The 16,764-nt window shown below is 47.0% G+C and overlaps 1 protein-coding gene across 1 annotated transcript; it reads right to left on the bottom strand.

Annotated features, from left to right (window-relative positions):
• Window positions 1-225: 225 nt before the first annotated feature.
• Window positions 226-16,391, bottom strand: AADACL3 (arylacetamide deacetylase like 3). The gene is made up of 4 exons (XM_002750291.6): window positions 16,162-16,391; window positions 12,332-12,548; window positions 11,127-11,190; window positions 226-7,725 (listed from the first exon to the last, which is right to left on the bottom strand). The coding sequence occupies exons 1-4, from the start codon at window positions 16,327-16,329 to the stop codon at window positions 6,954-6,956; spliced, it is 1,221 nt and encodes a 406-aa protein (XP_002750337.1). The 5' UTR covers window positions 16,330-16,391; the 3' UTR covers window positions 226-6,953.
• Window positions 16,392-16,764: the final 373 nt, after the last annotated feature.

Below are 16,764 nucleotides of genomic sequence, written 5' to 3'. Positions count from 1 at the left end.
CAGCCAGTGTGGGGGATATGGAGATGAGGTTTGGGGTCAGAAGGCAGGGAGGTCCGGGGTGGTGGGTGTGTCTAAAGGAAGTGGGGAGAAGATGGGCTGAGGCAAATTTTGCTAGTTTTTCAACTTTGCCCCAGACCTTCTCCTAAATTGCCTACTGACTAAAGGAAGCAATTTAGGTTGAAGCTCATTGTCCCTTTTATTCTTATTTTTTAAAGTTTGCTCAACTTTAATCAGTCACCTAGCAGTGTATGTGTTTGTTTACCTTTTGTTTACTCATTTCTTTCTTTTTTTTTTTTTTTTTTGACATGGAGTCTCACTCTGTCACTGCCCAGGCTGGAGTGCAATGGGGCCATCTCTGCTCACTGCAACTTCTGCCTCCTGGGTTCAAGCAATTCTCCTACCTCAGCCACCTGAGGCATGCACCACCATGGCCAGCTAATTTTTTGGTGTATTTTTAGTAGAGATGGAGTTTCACATGTTGGCCAGGTTGGTCTTGAACTCCTGACCTCAAGTGATCCACCCTCCTCTGCCTCCCAAAGTGCTAGGATTACAGGCATGAGCCACTACACCTGCCCTTGTTCTCTCATTTCTAAGACAATAGTCTCCCCAGTTAATTTTTCTCCCCATATCAAATGGTGCTTGCCCTGAGCTAACTGGTAGGTCTTTCTAGGGAAGCCCTGGGGATTTACTGAGAAAATACTCCTGAGTATAGGGGCTCACAGGTGTGTGAGTGGCTACCTCTCCTGAGTGGTGTCAGCTGGGCACCTCAGCTGTGCCTTTCCGGAGGGGCCTATGGTAACCAATTCCACAGTCATTCAGAAAGTAGGATGGGCATGGTGGCTCAAGCCTGTAATCCTAGCACTTTGGGAGGCTGAGGCAGGCAGATCATGAGGTCAAGAGATTGAGACCATCCTGGCCAACGTGGTAAAACCCCATCTCTACTAAAAATACAAAAAAAATTAGCTGGGCTTGGTGGTGTGCGCCTGTAGTCCCAGCTACTGGAGAGGGTGAGACAGGAGAATTGCTTGAACCTGGGAGGTGGAGGTTGCAGTGACCGGAGATTGTGCCACTGCACTCCAGCCTGCAGCCTGGTGACAGAGTGAGACTCTGTCTCAAAAAAAAAAAAAAAAAAAAGAGTAAAGGAAACCAGGGAGCAAACACATTTGACTTTATCAACCTAACAAGGATCAGACAGTAGCTGAGAACTAGCAGGATGGGAAATGAAAATAAGATCACATGGCCCAACAGTGTCTTTCACTTTAATTCTGCACGATGGGAATGAAAGGAGCTGCAATCCCAGGCCAGTGGGCCGTGGGGCATGGCAGGGAAAGCTGCTGTCAGGCCATCGGGGTTTCAGGGCCTCCCTATTCCCTGAGACACAAGAGTATTGAAATGAGGCTAATTAAAAACCCTACAATGAACTCTCAATGTTCAGGTGAAAAGAAGAGTTGCATACCTCTCACTTGAAATCAAGAGCTAGAAATGATTAAACTTAGTGAGGAAGGCATGTCGAAAGCTGAGACAGGCCAAAAACTCTCTCTTTTCACCACAGTTAACCAACTTGTGAATGCAAAGGAAAAGTTCTCGAAGGAAATTAAAAGCACTACTCCAGCGAAACATGATAGATAAGAAAGTGAAACAGCCTTATGGCCGACAAGCAGAAAAATTTAATGATCTGAATAGATCAAACCAGCCGCAGCATTCCTAATCCAGAGCAAGAGCCTAACTCTTTCATTCCACGAAGGCTAGGAGAGAAATGCGGAAGGTGAAGCGAGGATGCTAGCAGGGGTTGGTTCATGAGGTTGAAGGGAAGAAGTTGTCTCCGTAACATAATCATAAAAGTGCAAGGTGGAAGCAGCAAGTGCTGATGGGAAAGCTGAGTCCAGGAGATTCAGCTAAGATGATTCAGGAAGGTGACTACACTAAACAACAGGTTTTCATCGCAGATGAAACTGCCTTTTATTGGAAGAAGATGCCATCTAGGGCTTTCATAGCTAGACATGAGAAGTCAATGCCTGCCTTCAAAGCTTCAGAGGACAGGCTGAATCCCTTGTTAGGAGCTAATGCAGCTGGTGAATTTAAGTTGAAGGCAATGTGCATTTCCATTCCAAGAATCCTAGGGCCCTGAAAAATTATGCTAAATCTTTTTTTCTTTTTTTGAGACTGAGTCTCGCTCTGTCACCTAGGCTGGAGTGCAGTGGCACAATCTTGGCTCACTGCAACTTTTGCCTCCCGGGTTCAAGCAATTCTCCTGCCTCAGCCTCCTGAGTAGCTGGGATTACAGGCACCCGCCACCATGCCCAGCTAATTTTTTTTTTGTATTTTTAGTAGAGACAAGGTTTTGCCATGTTGACCAGGCTATCTCGAACTCCTGACCTCAGGTGATGCACCCACCTGGGCCTCCTAAATTGCTGGGATTAGAGGCGTGAGCCACTGCATCCAGCAAATTATGCTAAATCTATCCTCCCTGTGCTCTACAAATGGAACAAAAGAGCCTGGATGCCAGCACATCTGTTTACAACATGGTTTATTAGATACTTTAAGTCCACTGTTGAGACCTACTGCTCATAATAAAAGATTTCTTTGAAAATATTACTGCTTATTGACAAGGCACCTACCTGGTAACCCAAGAACTCTGATAGAGATGTACAAGATTAATGTTGTCTTCACACCTGCTGACACAATACCCATTCTGCAGCCTATGGATCAAAGAGTATTTTGACTTTCAAGTCTAATTATTTAAGAAATACAATTTGTAAGGTTATATAGTTGTCATAGACAGTAAGTCCTCTGATGGATCTCTGCAAAGTAAATTGGAAAACTTCTAAAAAGAATTCACCATTTCAGATGCCATGAGGAACATTCACGATTTATGGGAGGGGGGCAAAATATCAGAATTAACAGGTTGGAAGACGTTGATGTGAACCCTTATGGATGACTTTGAGGGGTTCATGACTTCTGTGGAAGATGTCACTGCAGATGTGGTGAAAACAGCCAGAGAACTAGAATTAGGAGTGGAGCCTGAAGATGACTGAATTGCTGTAATCTCATGAACAAACTTGGGCAGATGAGGAGTTGCTTCTTACAGATAAGCAAAAATAGTGATTTCTTGAGATGAAATCTAATGAAGGTGCTATGAACACTGTTGAAATGACAAGAGAAGATTTAGAATATTGCATAAACTTAGTTGATAAAGTAGCATGAGGGTTTGAGAGGATCGAATCCAGTTTTGAAAGAAATTCTACTCTGGGTAAACTGCGATCAAACAGCATCGTCTGTTAAAGAGAAATCTTTCATGAAAGAAAGAGTCCATTGATGTGACGAATCCATTGTTGTCTTATTTTAAGAAATCGCCAAGGGCTGGGTGTGGTGGCTCACGCCTGTAATCCCAGCACTTTGGGAGGCCGAGATGGGCAGATCACCTGAGGTCAGGAGTTCGAGACAGCCTGGTCAACATGGAGAAACCCCGTCTCTACTAAAAATACAAAATTAGCCAGGCGTGGTGGCTCATGCCTATAATCCCAGCTACTTGGGAGGCTGAGGCAGGAGAATCGCTTGAACCCGGGAGGCAGAGGTTGTACTGAGCCAAGATCACGCCACTGCACTCCAGCCTGGGCAGCAAGAGTGAGACTCCATCTCAAAAGAAAAAGAAAAGAAAAAGAAATTGCCAGAGCCGGAGGTTGTGGTGAGCCAAGATCGCGCCAATGCACTCGAGCCTGGGCAACAAGAGTGAAACTCCATCTTAAAAGAAAAAAGAAAAGACAGTAGCTTATGTTCATGCCAAGCACCTCTCATCACAGTCCAGTTCCAAGGAAAAGTTCCAGCATTTTCTACATTGGCTGCCACCTTGTCGGAAATCAGCACATTCCATGGAGGAAGGAGTCCTGCTTTGTTGCATCTTCTATCCTGGGGCTTTATGTTGATAAATGAGTAATTCTAGCATTTGTACAATGCTCCCTAAGACTTCTGCAGCAGTCAACCAAGCGCAGGCAGGTAACTGAATCTGGAGATTCCTGGGGCCTTGTTGTGAAAAAGACTTGAAATACACATAAGAAGAAAGGCACAAAAATAAATGTTCACTTGTAAAAAATGAAAGATAGGAAGAAAAAGAGGAAGGAAGGAAAAGGAAGAAAGGAAAGGGAAGGAAGGAAGGAAAAGAAAGAAAAAGAGAAAGAAAAGAAAAAAGAAAGAAAGGAAAGAAAAAGAAAAGGAAGGAAGGAAGGAAAAGAAAGAAGAAAAAGAGAAAGAAAGAAAAAAGAAAGCAAGAAAAGAGAAAGAAAGAAAAGAAGAGAAAGAAATTGCCCTAGCCTTCAGCAACCACCACCTGCATCACCAGGCAGTCATCAACATCAAGGAAAGATCATCAACCAGCAAAAAGATTACAACAATTTAGACAGACCCATGAATGTAACACATCTTGGGAATGTGGGATGAAGCTGGAAAACTCAGAGAAAATCATGCAGACATGGGGAGAATGTGCAAATGCCACAGAGACAGTAGTAGCCCAGACTACTGCAATCGGTGGAGGCTCAGATGATTGTTAGCATTTTTCATCAACAAGGTATTTTTAACTAAGGTGTGTACATGCTTCTTAAAGACATAATGCTATTGCACACTTCACAGACAACAATATAGTGAAAATGTAACTTTTATATGCACCGAGGGAAGCAAAATAATCCATGTGACTTGCTTTACTGCTGTGGTGTGGAACTGAAGCTGCAGTATCCCATAGGTGTGTCTGTACCTACTCTGTAGGATTAATGTGAGGAACATAGGAGGTGGCACATTTAAATGGCCCAGTACAGTGCCTAGTGTGTAGTTGGCCCTGGGTGAACATTCAATCCTATCCCTTTTTCACTCACTGAGTCTCATGGATGGATTGCAGGAAGGATAGTGGTGATGGGGCAAAGGAGAGGAGTAGAGAATTCGGTCCCAAAATCAATCATCCAGCCATTAGGTGAAAGTGCTTGATTCTCCCACGATCTGCAGAAGGCAGCTGCCATGGGCAAGAGGCCAATCAGGGGCGCTTTCAGCCTCTCAAAATGTTATACATTCCTCTCTGCTGGGCACGGCCCTGCAGTGCCTCAGCAACTCCTTGCCACTCCAACTTCCCAGAAGGTCAGTTCATGTTCCCCTACACATCTCCAGAGGCAGAGGTGAAACTTCTCAACTCAGAGGCCTGTCTCAGAGGTGGCCTCGCCCCTTGGACTCCAGTGCTCTTCAACAGTCGAGTGGCTACCACAGTGTGTGTTTTCAGGGGATGATTCCTATTTCTCCAACAAACCACCTTCCGGCCAACTGTGAACAGAGCAAGGAGCCACCCTACAGGATTCCTCTCTGCCTCATAGTTCAGCCCAAATGTTCAACTGAAAGCAAGTTAAGGGCATTCACAGGGTTTTTTGTGCAATCGCCTTGACCTCAGCCTGTAAAGACCATTAACTAACCAAGATCAGAGCCTCCAGAAGAGCAGGTGGGTCAAGCATGGGAGCCTGACCATTCCTTTCAAATGAATTTTCATTCCTAAGGAGCAGTTGGCCGACTTGCCCAGTGGACCTTGACATGTCTTGCCACTTCCACATACCCTGCCTGAGGGTTCTGTTTAGCTTCTGTAATTTACTCTTCGGTTAGGGAAGCTGTCACTCACCACTTCATGCTTAGTCCAAGCACCACGGTGAACTGACTCCACCCTCCACTTCTGGATGACATATGACTTGGGAGTGGTCAGCTAGAACATTCCATTCCCTTGGTTGTGGCAACTGGACACATTGCTCAGAAAGCCAGCAAAGCCATCAAGTTGCAATAAAGTTTTTGCTGGGACTGCTAAGAATAAGGCAAGTCCATGATAATGAACTTGACCCTGGGAGAAGGTAAGCATGAAGCTGCTCAGTACCACCGTATGGAGAGGTGAAGGTGGCATTAACACAGAGGAGAGAAGAGCAGAACAGAGAAGACAGGACAGCTGATGGCACTGTGTGAGTTCCTAGATCAAACCTTGCCTGATGGATGCCTTGCATGCATTGCTACCTAAGCCAATCCATTCTCTTTCTGATGGAGGTCAATTTGAGTTGGTTCCATGTCTTAAAAAAGAAATCGTTCTCTCCAATACATCTTCTGTCCCTTTGGCTGTCTTAACTTTGCACTGTGGACAGGGTTATCTGGTTAGACTCAGCCTTCATGGGTCTCTGACTCAGGACCCCACCTCCCTCCCAGCTTCTCTCCTCAAACTCTTAGAACACTGATTTCGGGCTTCTGGTTGGAAGTCAGGCTTTGATTCCAGGAGCTCCAAAGCCTCCCCAAGTCAGGCAGCTGCAAAACGTCTTTATTCACTGCTAGATGCCCACCACTGTGGAAGCTCTGTCCATTCTGTCTTAGCTTTTCCAGCCTAGGCAGTCAAGACTCTGATCCCAGGGGCTTAGAAACAGTAGGAAGTCATTACTGTTCACAGAAGAGAAAGTGGGTGAAAGCCAGTTTCTCCACCACCACCTCCCAGCAGCCTAGAGCATCAGAGCTCCTGCCTCTGAGACACCTTGGGAAAGCCCCATGAGATTGTATGTGATCCTCTTGTGCTATTCCAAGGTCCAGCCAAGTGGACACAAATCACCCACAGTCTGGATCAATCTGGAGAGTTGGAGAGTCTGAACTGCCCCTTAGGGAGGCTGAGAATAGTCCTTACCTGTGATTAACTCCCACAAATGGCCACTGAAGATTGTCAGCCTCCCAGGTTTTCCCAATAGAGGCCAAAGACAGAGCGCCCACTCCCACCTGCAAAGCTGTCTTCTCTATGGCGTCCTCTGGAGATTGTGTGGTTCTAGAACGTAGATCAGAAAGGCGACAGCAATCTCCATCTGCTCCCTAGCCTCACTATGCACCACCTAAATCAGCAACAGAGAGTCCTGTGGGAGGCCGGATGACCGTGGAATCCACACTGCAGCCCCAGCAGAGAAGAAAGATGGTCACAGTCCCTTTATAAAATGGGTTAACATATTCAGAATTCTCGTGGAGCTGGGGAAGTACAAGAATTTCATGTCAAGGGTGTTGAGCACTCCGTGGAAACCATCCTCCACATGGTGCCAGGTCACAGGCACTCCCAGGTCTTCCAGCCTCTTCTTGTACAACAGTGAACTGTCCCGGAGGATGTCATACTCACAGCTCACAATGCAAGCTTCTGGGAGCTGAGACACTATGTCATCTTCTGCAATCAGGGGCGAGCACATCACATCCAGGACAACACTTAGTTCCAGGTAAGCAGCTTCATTCACGGGCTCGTGGGGCTTCTGTCGGTAGCCCCTCTTAAACCTCTCCGGGATGTTTTCTGGGCCCAACCACTTTCTGTACTTTTCCCAGACTTTGGTAGGCAAATGGGCGCCTTTCATGATGACCTCGTGCCAGGAGGGGCTGATATCCAGAAAGTGATAAAAACAGTAGGAGGTGAAGCTCCAGTTAAGCATCGGGATGTTCTTTCTCTGTTGAAAGGAAGGGGTTTGAATATCTAGGACTTGGAATGTGGCATAGATCAGGATCTGAGCCCGGATCCGGGGCAGATCTGGCGTGTTCACAAGTTTTTGACAAACCACTGTGGCTATTTCCCCTCCCAAACTGTCACCACAGACCACAACCCGGGCTGGATCCACTCCATATGCATGTAGGGACTTCAGGAAGTGGATGGTGGCCACCAAGCAGTCTCTTATTGGCACTGGAAACTTATATTTGGGTAACTTGCGGTAACTAAAAAGGAATCAAGAAACACAGTTGATACTCAATGCCCCAGCAGATCCAAAAATATCAGCACCTAGCGTCTTTTAGGCCAAATTAGTCCATTCACTTCCCTTTCTGAAACTCGAGCAGCTAAAGTTAGGTGTGAGGCTTAAATAAGATGAGACACATACAGCCTACACACCCTGGCAGGTGCCATTCCTATTGTCTCAATGCCCTAATGGGGAACCTGTGTCACAAGACTTCCACCAATTGGCCAACAATGTAAATATCACCAACTCGAGCCCCATCTTTCTGAACCTACCTCATGTTGCTTCCCTCATTCTTGTATAAGCATATTCAAGGCTTGTGTTTTTAATTAATCATGCCATACCCACAGATTTTGTTGGGGGGATCTTGTAGACCTAAATACAGCAAGTCAGCCAGGCCAGTGGCTCACACCTTTAATTTCAGCACTTTGGGAGGCCGAGGTGGGCGGATCACTTGAGTTCAAGAGTTCAAGTTCAGCCTGGGCAACATGGTGAAACCCCATCTCTACAAAGAACACAAAATACTAGCTGGGTGTGGTGGTGGATGCCTGTAGTCCCAGCTACTCAGGAGGCTGAGGCAGGCGGATTGCTTAGGCCTGGGAGGTCGAGGCTGCAGTGAGCTGTGATCATGCCACTGCATTCCAGCCTTGGCAACAGAGTGAGACCCTGTCTCAAAGAATAAAAAAAAAAGTAGGCCCTTAAATAATGTCATTTCATTCAACGTTGTTTCATGATATTGATGAAAGAAAGAAAAAGGATTCCAGCCTGGGCTACTACTGTTTGCGTGGAGTTTGCACATTCTCCCCATGTCATGCAGGTTTTCTCCAGACCCTTCAGTTTCCTCCCACGTCCCAAAGATGTCTATGTTACATTCATGAGCGTCTCTAAATTGCCCCGGTCCAAGTGAATGTGGGTGCACGCGTGGGTGTGCCCTGCAATAGGAGGGTGTCCCTCCAGGGTTGGTTCCTGCCTTGTTCCCTGAGCTGCAGGGATAGGCTCCAGCCAGCCCGGCCCTCAACTGGAATAAGGGAGTTGGAAAATGAATAGATGAAGGAAGACAAATTATTGCAAAATAAAAATGCATAAAGTTGGCCGGGCACGGTGGCTTGAGCCTGTAATCCCAGCACTTTGGGAGGCCAAGGTGGGCGAATCATGAGGTCAGGAGTTCACGACCAGCCTGACTAACATGGCAAAACCCTGTCTCTACTAAAATTACAAAATTAGCTGGGTGTGGTGGTGCGTGCCATAGTCCCGGCTACTTGGGAGGCTGAGGCAGGAGAATCACTTGAACCCGGGAGGCAGAGGTTGCAGTGAGCCAAGATCATGCCACCACACTCCAGCCTGGGCAACAGAATGAGACTCCACCACCCCCCTCCACCAAAAAAAAAAACCAAAGAGAAAGATACACTCTATGGGACCAACAAATATTCCATCAGCCATTTCCATTCCATACCCCCATTTCAGGCCACCTGGCAATAGGTATTCCTGGAGAGCAATACCCTTAACTCCAAAATCCTGTCTACCTTGGATTTAGAAAATAACTTTCTGGCAGAGACTTGCTGGCATGTTTTACTGATGATCTCCTGGTTTGGCACAACCAGAATGATAAGGTGTCTAGCAACATCTCACGGTAGAAACTCCTTGGGAGCTGAGAACTATAAAGTCAGGGTGTAGCCAGGTCTCTCATCTCATCTCTTCACTTTTCTTCTTGAGATGGAGTCTCATGCTGTCACCTAGGTTGCTGGAGTCCAGTGGCACCATTTTGGCTCTGCAACTTCTGCCTCCCGGGTTCAAACGATTCTCCTACCTCAGCCTCCTGAGTAGCCAGGATTACAGGCACATGCCACCGTAGAGACAGGGTTTCGCCATGTTGGCCCGGCTGGCCTCAAACTCCTGGCATCTAGTGATCCACCCACCTTGGCCTCCAAAAGTGTTGGGATTACAGGTGTGAGCCACTGCACCAGCTTCATCTCTTCATTTTTCACTCTCCTCAGATAGCTGTGCCAAAAGAAAGCTAGGAGATGTGTCCCAACCGAGATGCAGACAACTGATATTTCTTTTCTTTTTTTTTTTTTTTTGAGACAGAGTCCCACTCTCTCCCAGGCTGGAAAGCAATGTCACAATCTTGGCTTACCGCAACCTCCGACTCTCAGGTTTAAGCAATTCTCTTGCCTCAGCCTCCCAAGTAGCTGGGATTACAGGCGACCGCCACAACGCACAGCTGATTTTTTAATTTTTATTTTTAGTAGAGATAGGATTTCTCCTTGTTGGCCAGGCTGATCTCAAACTCCGGACCACAGGTGATCCACCTGCCTTAGCCTCCCAAAGTGCTGGGATTACAGACGTGAGCCACCGCACCCAGCTAGAACAGATATTTCTTTAGAATGTGTACCTTTAAATGAAACAAAAGGGAAACTTATCAGGAGGAAGCACCTGCGTGATGCTGCATCAGGCAGCAGGACAGGGGCCCAGCGCCCACCATGCCCTCTTTGAGGCTCCAGGAGGGGTGGGTGACTGTCAGAGACCCGTTAGGACAGACAATGGGTTTGTTTTTGTTTTTCTCACTTTCTCTAATGGGTCTCAGCCAGGGGGACCTCCGTTTTGGGAATACTTGGAAGTGGATGTGGCAGCATTTGGGGTTGAGTGATGGTGTGGGGTACCACTGGCATTTAGCAAAGGGAGGGGCAAGGCTGTTTTACTCAAGGAAGAGCTGTGCCACCCAAGTGTTCCTGCAGTGAAACTCCGCACCTGATCTGCTTAAAAAAGGCCCCCTCCTTCCTACCCAGCTTCCAAATGCACAAAACGCCTCTCTTCAAACAAACTCAAGGCCCACATGCACAGAGGAAGGGGTTCCCATTGTCTGTCTCTCCTTCTCTCTTCATCTCTCCTTATTTTCTCTCACTTCTTTTTCTTTTTTTTGTTGTGTTTTGTTCGTTTTAAGACAGGTTCCTGTCTGTCACCCAGGCTGAGTGTCATGGCACAATCAGGTTCTCTCACTGCAACCTCCCAGATTCAGGTGCTTCTCCCACTTCAGCCTCCCAAGTAGCTGGGACTACTGGCATATGCCACCACACCTGGCTGATTTTTGTATTTTTTGTAAAAATGAAGTCTCACTATGTTGCCCAGGCTGGTCTGAACTCCTGGGCTCAAGCATTCCACCCACTGTGGCCTCCCAAAGTGCTGGGATTACAGGTGTGAGCCACCGCACCCAGCCACCTCTCTTTCTCTCTTCACTGGCTTCTCTCAGCCCATCCCCTCCTCTGGACTTCCTCCAGCTCCCATCTGCTCCCACCCCTCACCCCCATTTCTATTTCCCACCCCATCTCTCCAAATCAGAGCCTTGCTCCCTGCTGGCTCCCTGGCATCTATCTCCCCTTTACTCACCCAACTGCCAGAACCACGGAGTCACTCTCCTTGCACAAATGAGAGCATATGCCATGGTGGGTTTCTAGAAAATAAATGGTGTTGACATTCACTAGGAAGGCTTCCTTTGCCAGCCACTGTCACTGTCTTCTTCCTACGCACACGGCACTTGGGCTGACGCTGACTAGGTTTTCCTCGACTCCAGCAGACTTCCGGTCAACCTTCTCACTGCCTCTCCTCCATGGTACTGCCTGAGCAACTTTCTCTAAGATGCCCACCCTCTGATCCATCCTACAAGTCACTAACAATATCTCCAAAGCTGTTTGACTGTAGAGTGTGGTGGTTTAGGGTGTGAGCTCTGGATTCAGACAGACTGGAGTTCGAACCTCAGCTTTGCCTCCTTCTAGCTGAAGCTAACATAGTGCCTCGCAATTTCCTGGTCTGTGAGCTGGGATGATGATAATATCTAACTCACAGAGTGCTGGAGTTGGAATGAGATCATCCACATATAGGGTTCCCACAGTGCCTGCATGTAATTAGTCATATGAATAAATATTAGCTGTTACCATCATTCTCCTACAGACCAAACCAACATCTCCATTGCATTAAACCCCTTATTCTCAAAGGCTGCCACACTGGGACCCTGGCATTTGACAGATTAGCAAGCACGGCTGAAAGCAAATCAAAGTGTCCCCCCACCCTAATTCCCCAGGGGTAACAATTAAGATAGTAAAATTGTCACAATAGTGACTTTTTCCTCTCATTGATTTTCCTCAAATCTTCCTGTTTTTCTGTACCAGAATTTCTCTTAGAAGACCTGATGTGAAACAAAATGCTGTGTTTTAATTCTTTTCATTTAAGATGTCCTTATCTCCAACTAAATAGCGGTGGTAATGATAAGGTAGTGATATATACATATATATAGTATATACATATGTACACATATAAATGCAGGTAGGGGTACGTTTTAGGATCATTACCTTACAGTTTCCTTCCTCATATTACAGTATTGTTAATTCCACTAAGGATTACATTTATTTAAATAAGGAGATGTATAAGCGGGAAAGATATTCCATATTTTTCCCCTGAATAACCAGCAAACTATGAACTGCCCTGGTGTTCCCTGGTCATGATAGCAAGCATTATGTCCCAGGAAGATCCCATTCTTTCAAGTTATGTTAAGGGATGCCATCACCCTTTGGGAGGCCTGAGAAAAGGGTTCTTACTCAAGCTCCCGATGGCACCCCCGCCACCATGGTAGTACACAATACCAGGCTTCAGGGTGCAGCTGGATGCCTTGGGCTGGTACAGCTTCACAGGGATTGTCCCAAAGCGTAAATCTGTAACCACAACGTCAGGATCGTACTTCAGCAGCTGCAGATCTTGCATGAAACAGACAAATTGGGGCATAGGACAGATTCTGAGCTTCTCAAAAATCATCCCCTGTTGGAGAAAGAAGAAGAAATGAGTTGAGATGGGTTTCTGCATAGGCCGTCTGGAGCCTGGCCCTCAGACCTGCCCTTCACAAGTGGCAAAAGGAGTTTGAGGAAACAGCAGTTGGACTGGACACAGCAACCCCTCCATGCTCTCAGGACACCTGCAGGAAAATTCACTCCCATGCAGGCCCATGTGGCCACAGCACCAGCCAGCCCTGCTCAACGCACTCTCCTGACGCCTTACACTGCCACCACTGCAAGCCAGGCTTCTGGGCACCCCTGATGGTCCCTCTACCTGCAACACCCCCTCCACCACGAGGCCCTGCTCCACCTCGCCCTGGGCGCCACACGTTTCCAGGGAGGCCTTCCTGTGCTGTCCCAGCCAATCAGGCCACCCCAAGTATGTGCAGCTAACTACAGTGTGGGTATGTTTGTTAAAAACAGGAAGAGGGGGAGGTTATATCTTTTGAAAATACCCACTGAAGAATTTGAGGATAAAATAATACGATGTCCAAGATTGGCTTCTTAAATAAATGAAAATGAGGGGAAAGTTAGGGACACAGGGAGGGGAGATGGGCCAGGAGTCATCGATGGCAGTGCTGGAGGGTGGGCACTCTGTTCCGGTTTGGTATATGTCAAAGTTTGCACAAAGAGTTAAAAATACAGCCAGGAGCAGTGGCTCATGCCTGTAATCCCAACACTTTGGGAGGCCAAGGTGGGTGGATCACTTGAGGTCAGGAGTTTGAGACCACCTGGCCAACATGGTGAAACCCCGTCTCTACTAAAAATACAAAAACTAGCTAGGCATGGTAGCAGACACCTGTAATCCCAGCTACTTGAGAGGCTGGGGCAGGAGAATCTTTTTTTTTTTTTCCAAGATGGAGTTTCGCTGTTATTACCGACTGGAGTGCAATGGCACGATCTCAGCTCACTGCACCCTCCGCCTTCTGGGTTCAAGCAATTCTCCTGCCTCAGCCTCCCGAGTAGCTGGGACTACAGGCACGCACCACCATGCCTAGCTAATTTTTGTATTTTTAGTAGAGACAGGGTTTCACCTTGTTGACCAGGATGGTCTCGATCTCTTGACCTTGTGATCCACCTGCCTCGGCCTCCCAAAATGCTGGGAGTATAGGCTTGAGCCACCGTGCCCGGCCAAGAGAATCTCTTGAACCCGGGAGGCGGAGGTTGCAGTAAGCTGACATCGCACCACTGCACTCCAGCCTGGGCAACAAGAGCAAAACTCCAGGTCAAAAAAAAAAAAAGAAGAGTTAAAAATATGCAAATAAAGCAGTCTGTCTCTCTGAGTAGCCTTCCAGTGTTTCATAATCCTTTTCTGTGTCACAGCCATTTTGACCATGGGTGAAGGGCCTCATTTCAGAGCTCTTTTTTTTTTTTGGAGCAGTGGAGGCCCCACTGTGTTGCCCAAGCTGGTCTCAAACTTTTGGACTCAAACGATTCTCCTGTTTCAGCCTCCCAAAGTGCTTGGATTACAGGTGTGAGCCACTACACCCAGCCCAGAACACTTTTAAATACATAAAATAAATATGTGGGATTATAAAGGAAAGCAGTTTTGAGTATACTTATCAAAATATTAAAGTGTATGATGTAATAATATAGGTGTTCCCTATTAGCACATCGAGCAATAAGATCTAGCATCCTAGTTTCAAATGAAAGAGGAGAATACATGAGTTTTCACAATATCTAATAGGCTATGCAAATAGCTCTGATTCCTCGTGACGAAGTCGAGGTCTGGCTTTCAGGACTGTGGTTTGTTACCTTCAGTCCTCCTGGAAGGAATTTCCATTGGAGGTCAGCCGTGAAAATGGGGTAATTTTGACCTCATCCAAATCCACAAGCCCCTTGTATTCCGTGACCCAGGGGGACTTAGGGAGCCCTAGGTGAGAAGCCCTGCTGGGCTCACCTGATGGGTTTGGCTGTCCTTCTGGCGTTCTCCACTTTGGGAAGCTGTTTATCTGTAGCTTGCTGGCTTGTGGACAATTGCTCCTTTATGGACCCATTCCCCGCCCCCACGGCCTACAGCCTACAAGCTCCCTAAAGGCAGACTTGGGGGGATGTTATCTCTCTCACCTGTCATTGACCCTGGAGCCCAGAATTGGTGCAGGACGCAATGAGTCAACAGAGAGTAACAATGGCTGGTATTTACAGAGGGCTCCCTCTGTGCCAGGCAGCGCCCTCCCGAGAGGGTGATTGACAGAGTCCCCACGAAATGCTGTGAAGTAGGGGCAATTCCCCCCACTTTGCAAAGGAGGAAATCGAATCACTGTATTTGGGACCCTGGACTACAGAATATGAGCATCAAGGCCAGGAACACCTGGAAGCCAATCACTGCATCTGGTAAAAGCTGACTCTGGAGATCAGAAACCTTGGGCTCCCGGGCTCTTCTCTTTTAGATCATAGCTACATTCTTTTTATTATTATTATTATTGTACTTTAAGTTCTCAGGTACATGTGCAGATCTTGCAGGATTATTCCATAGGTACACACATGCCATGGTGGTTTGCTGCCTCCATCCCCCGGTCAGCTACATCAGGCATTTCTCCGAATCTTATCCCTCCCCAACCTCCCCATCCCGTGCTGTCCCTCCCCTAGCCCCCCATCCCCCAACAGACCCCACATTCTTTTGAATAGTGTAGAAGAGACATCTAAGGTGTCGCTGGAAAAGAGGCCCTGGCAATTGCTTTTCATTATGTAAGAAACTTACAAGAACTATTTTGTATGTTCAATTTCGGTCAACCCTCTGAAAAAGTACAAGAAATCCATATTGGCAATGCCTACACAGTTCCATTTACAGGTATTTTAACAAAGCACAGCAGGAGCAGCATCAAATTCTATTACCGAGGCAGCTTTCTATATCGCAAAAGCAACAACATATTTTTAAAGCCATAATCTGTAGTTTTGCTCACTGGCACTAATTTACTCATCTGCTACCCATTTATTTTGTGGCTTGCTGGCTCTAGCTAGCAGGTAAATAGCAACTGGGGCTCAGAGATTCAGGAAAATTAATTCCTAGCTTCACAGCTTCTGAGAGTGGTAAGTGCTGTTAATAATATAGACACATTTATTACCACTAAACTATACACTTAAAAATAGCAAAAATGGTACATTTTATATGAATGTTTTACCTCAGTTTAAAAAATAAACCAACACAAAAAAGAAAGTCAGGCTGGAAGAGGTGGCTCACGCCTGTAATCCCAGCACTTTAGGAGGCCGAGGCAGGTGCATCACCTGAGGCCAGGAAGTTCGAGACAAGACTGACCAACATGGAGAAATCCCATGTCTATTTAAAAATAGAAAGAAAGAAAATGAAAGTCAAACAGGAGTCACGCAGGTGGATAGAACCAGACTTGTTTTTTCCTTCTGTGAGCTGAGAAAGCAGATCATTCTTTGAATTTTTTGGATATTAGCCCAGCCAGCTTCATAAACACCAAAAGAGGCTAAGAACCACATAATAACTCAGGTTTGAGAAGGGGTGATCAGCTGTCGTCACTCTGGGTCCCATGATATCGATGTTCATCCAGCTAGAAGCTTCTGGTGTGTGCTTTCTCCTGCCCCCTTCCTTAATACTCAGCTGGAGGGGACACATAAAACACAAAACTCACCCATGTCACCAGCAGCTGGAATATGCAATGGAGGACTCTCAGTTTCACAGGGTGGCCAACCGCTGCAGGGATGTGCATAATGAAAAAATGGCTGCAAATGACCCACAGAGCGACCCCCAGTGAGAACAAGCAGGCTGCTGCGAGGAACATCAGGGCCAGGGTCCACATGCTGCTTCTCACTCGGAGGGGGCTCAGAGGAAGCCGTGCACTGCATAGACACTTTAGGACATGGTTCCGAGCTGGCAGATCTCCTCCACTTATAAGTCACATCTGCCCTCCCCTACCTCCCACAAATGCTGGCCTAGCCCAGTGAGTCACAGGTTCAGGTGAGGATATGGTTCTAGGACAGGGCCCATGAAGAGAAGAAAGTGGCCCATCCAGCTGATCCAGCCAGAAAATAAAGTTCTAGAGTCCCACCTTACAACCTGGCACTGCTAACTAGCCTTGGGTAAGCCACCAAGTCACAATGGACATCACAAACACGATTCCGCCCACCAGCCTTCGGACCTCATCCCCCCACTTCCTGATTCCACTTCAGCTGCGCTTGAGGCAACCAACAATCCTACAGAGTGTGGCGTCCTATCATTATCCCCACTTGACAGA

This window comes from Callithrix jacchus, chromosome 7 (genome assembly GCF_049354715.1).
Source record: "Callithrix jacchus isolate 240 chromosome 7, calJac240_pri, whole genome shotgun sequence".
In the NCBI taxonomy this organism is placed as follows: domain Eukaryota; kingdom Metazoa; phylum Chordata; class Mammalia; order Primates; family Cebidae; genus Callithrix; species Callithrix jacchus.
The sequence above is the reverse complement of the archived record's forward strand: the minus strand, read 5'-3'. Positions and strand labels throughout refer to the sequence as shown.

Coding starts and splice junctions, on each gene's coding strand:
- AADACL3 (XM_002750291.6), bottom strand. CDS start 16,329: ATGTGGACCCTGGCCCTGATGTTCCTCGCAGCAGCCTGCTTGTTCTCA. Junction 12,549..16,161: donor TCCAGCTGCTGGTGACATGG/GTGAGTTTTGTG, acceptor TTTCTCCAACAG/GGGATGATTTTTGAGAAGCT. Junction 7,726..11,126: donor TCCGTGGTTCTGGCAGTTGG/GTGAGTAAAGGG, acceptor ATTCCTTTTTAG/TTACCGCAAGTTACCCAAAT.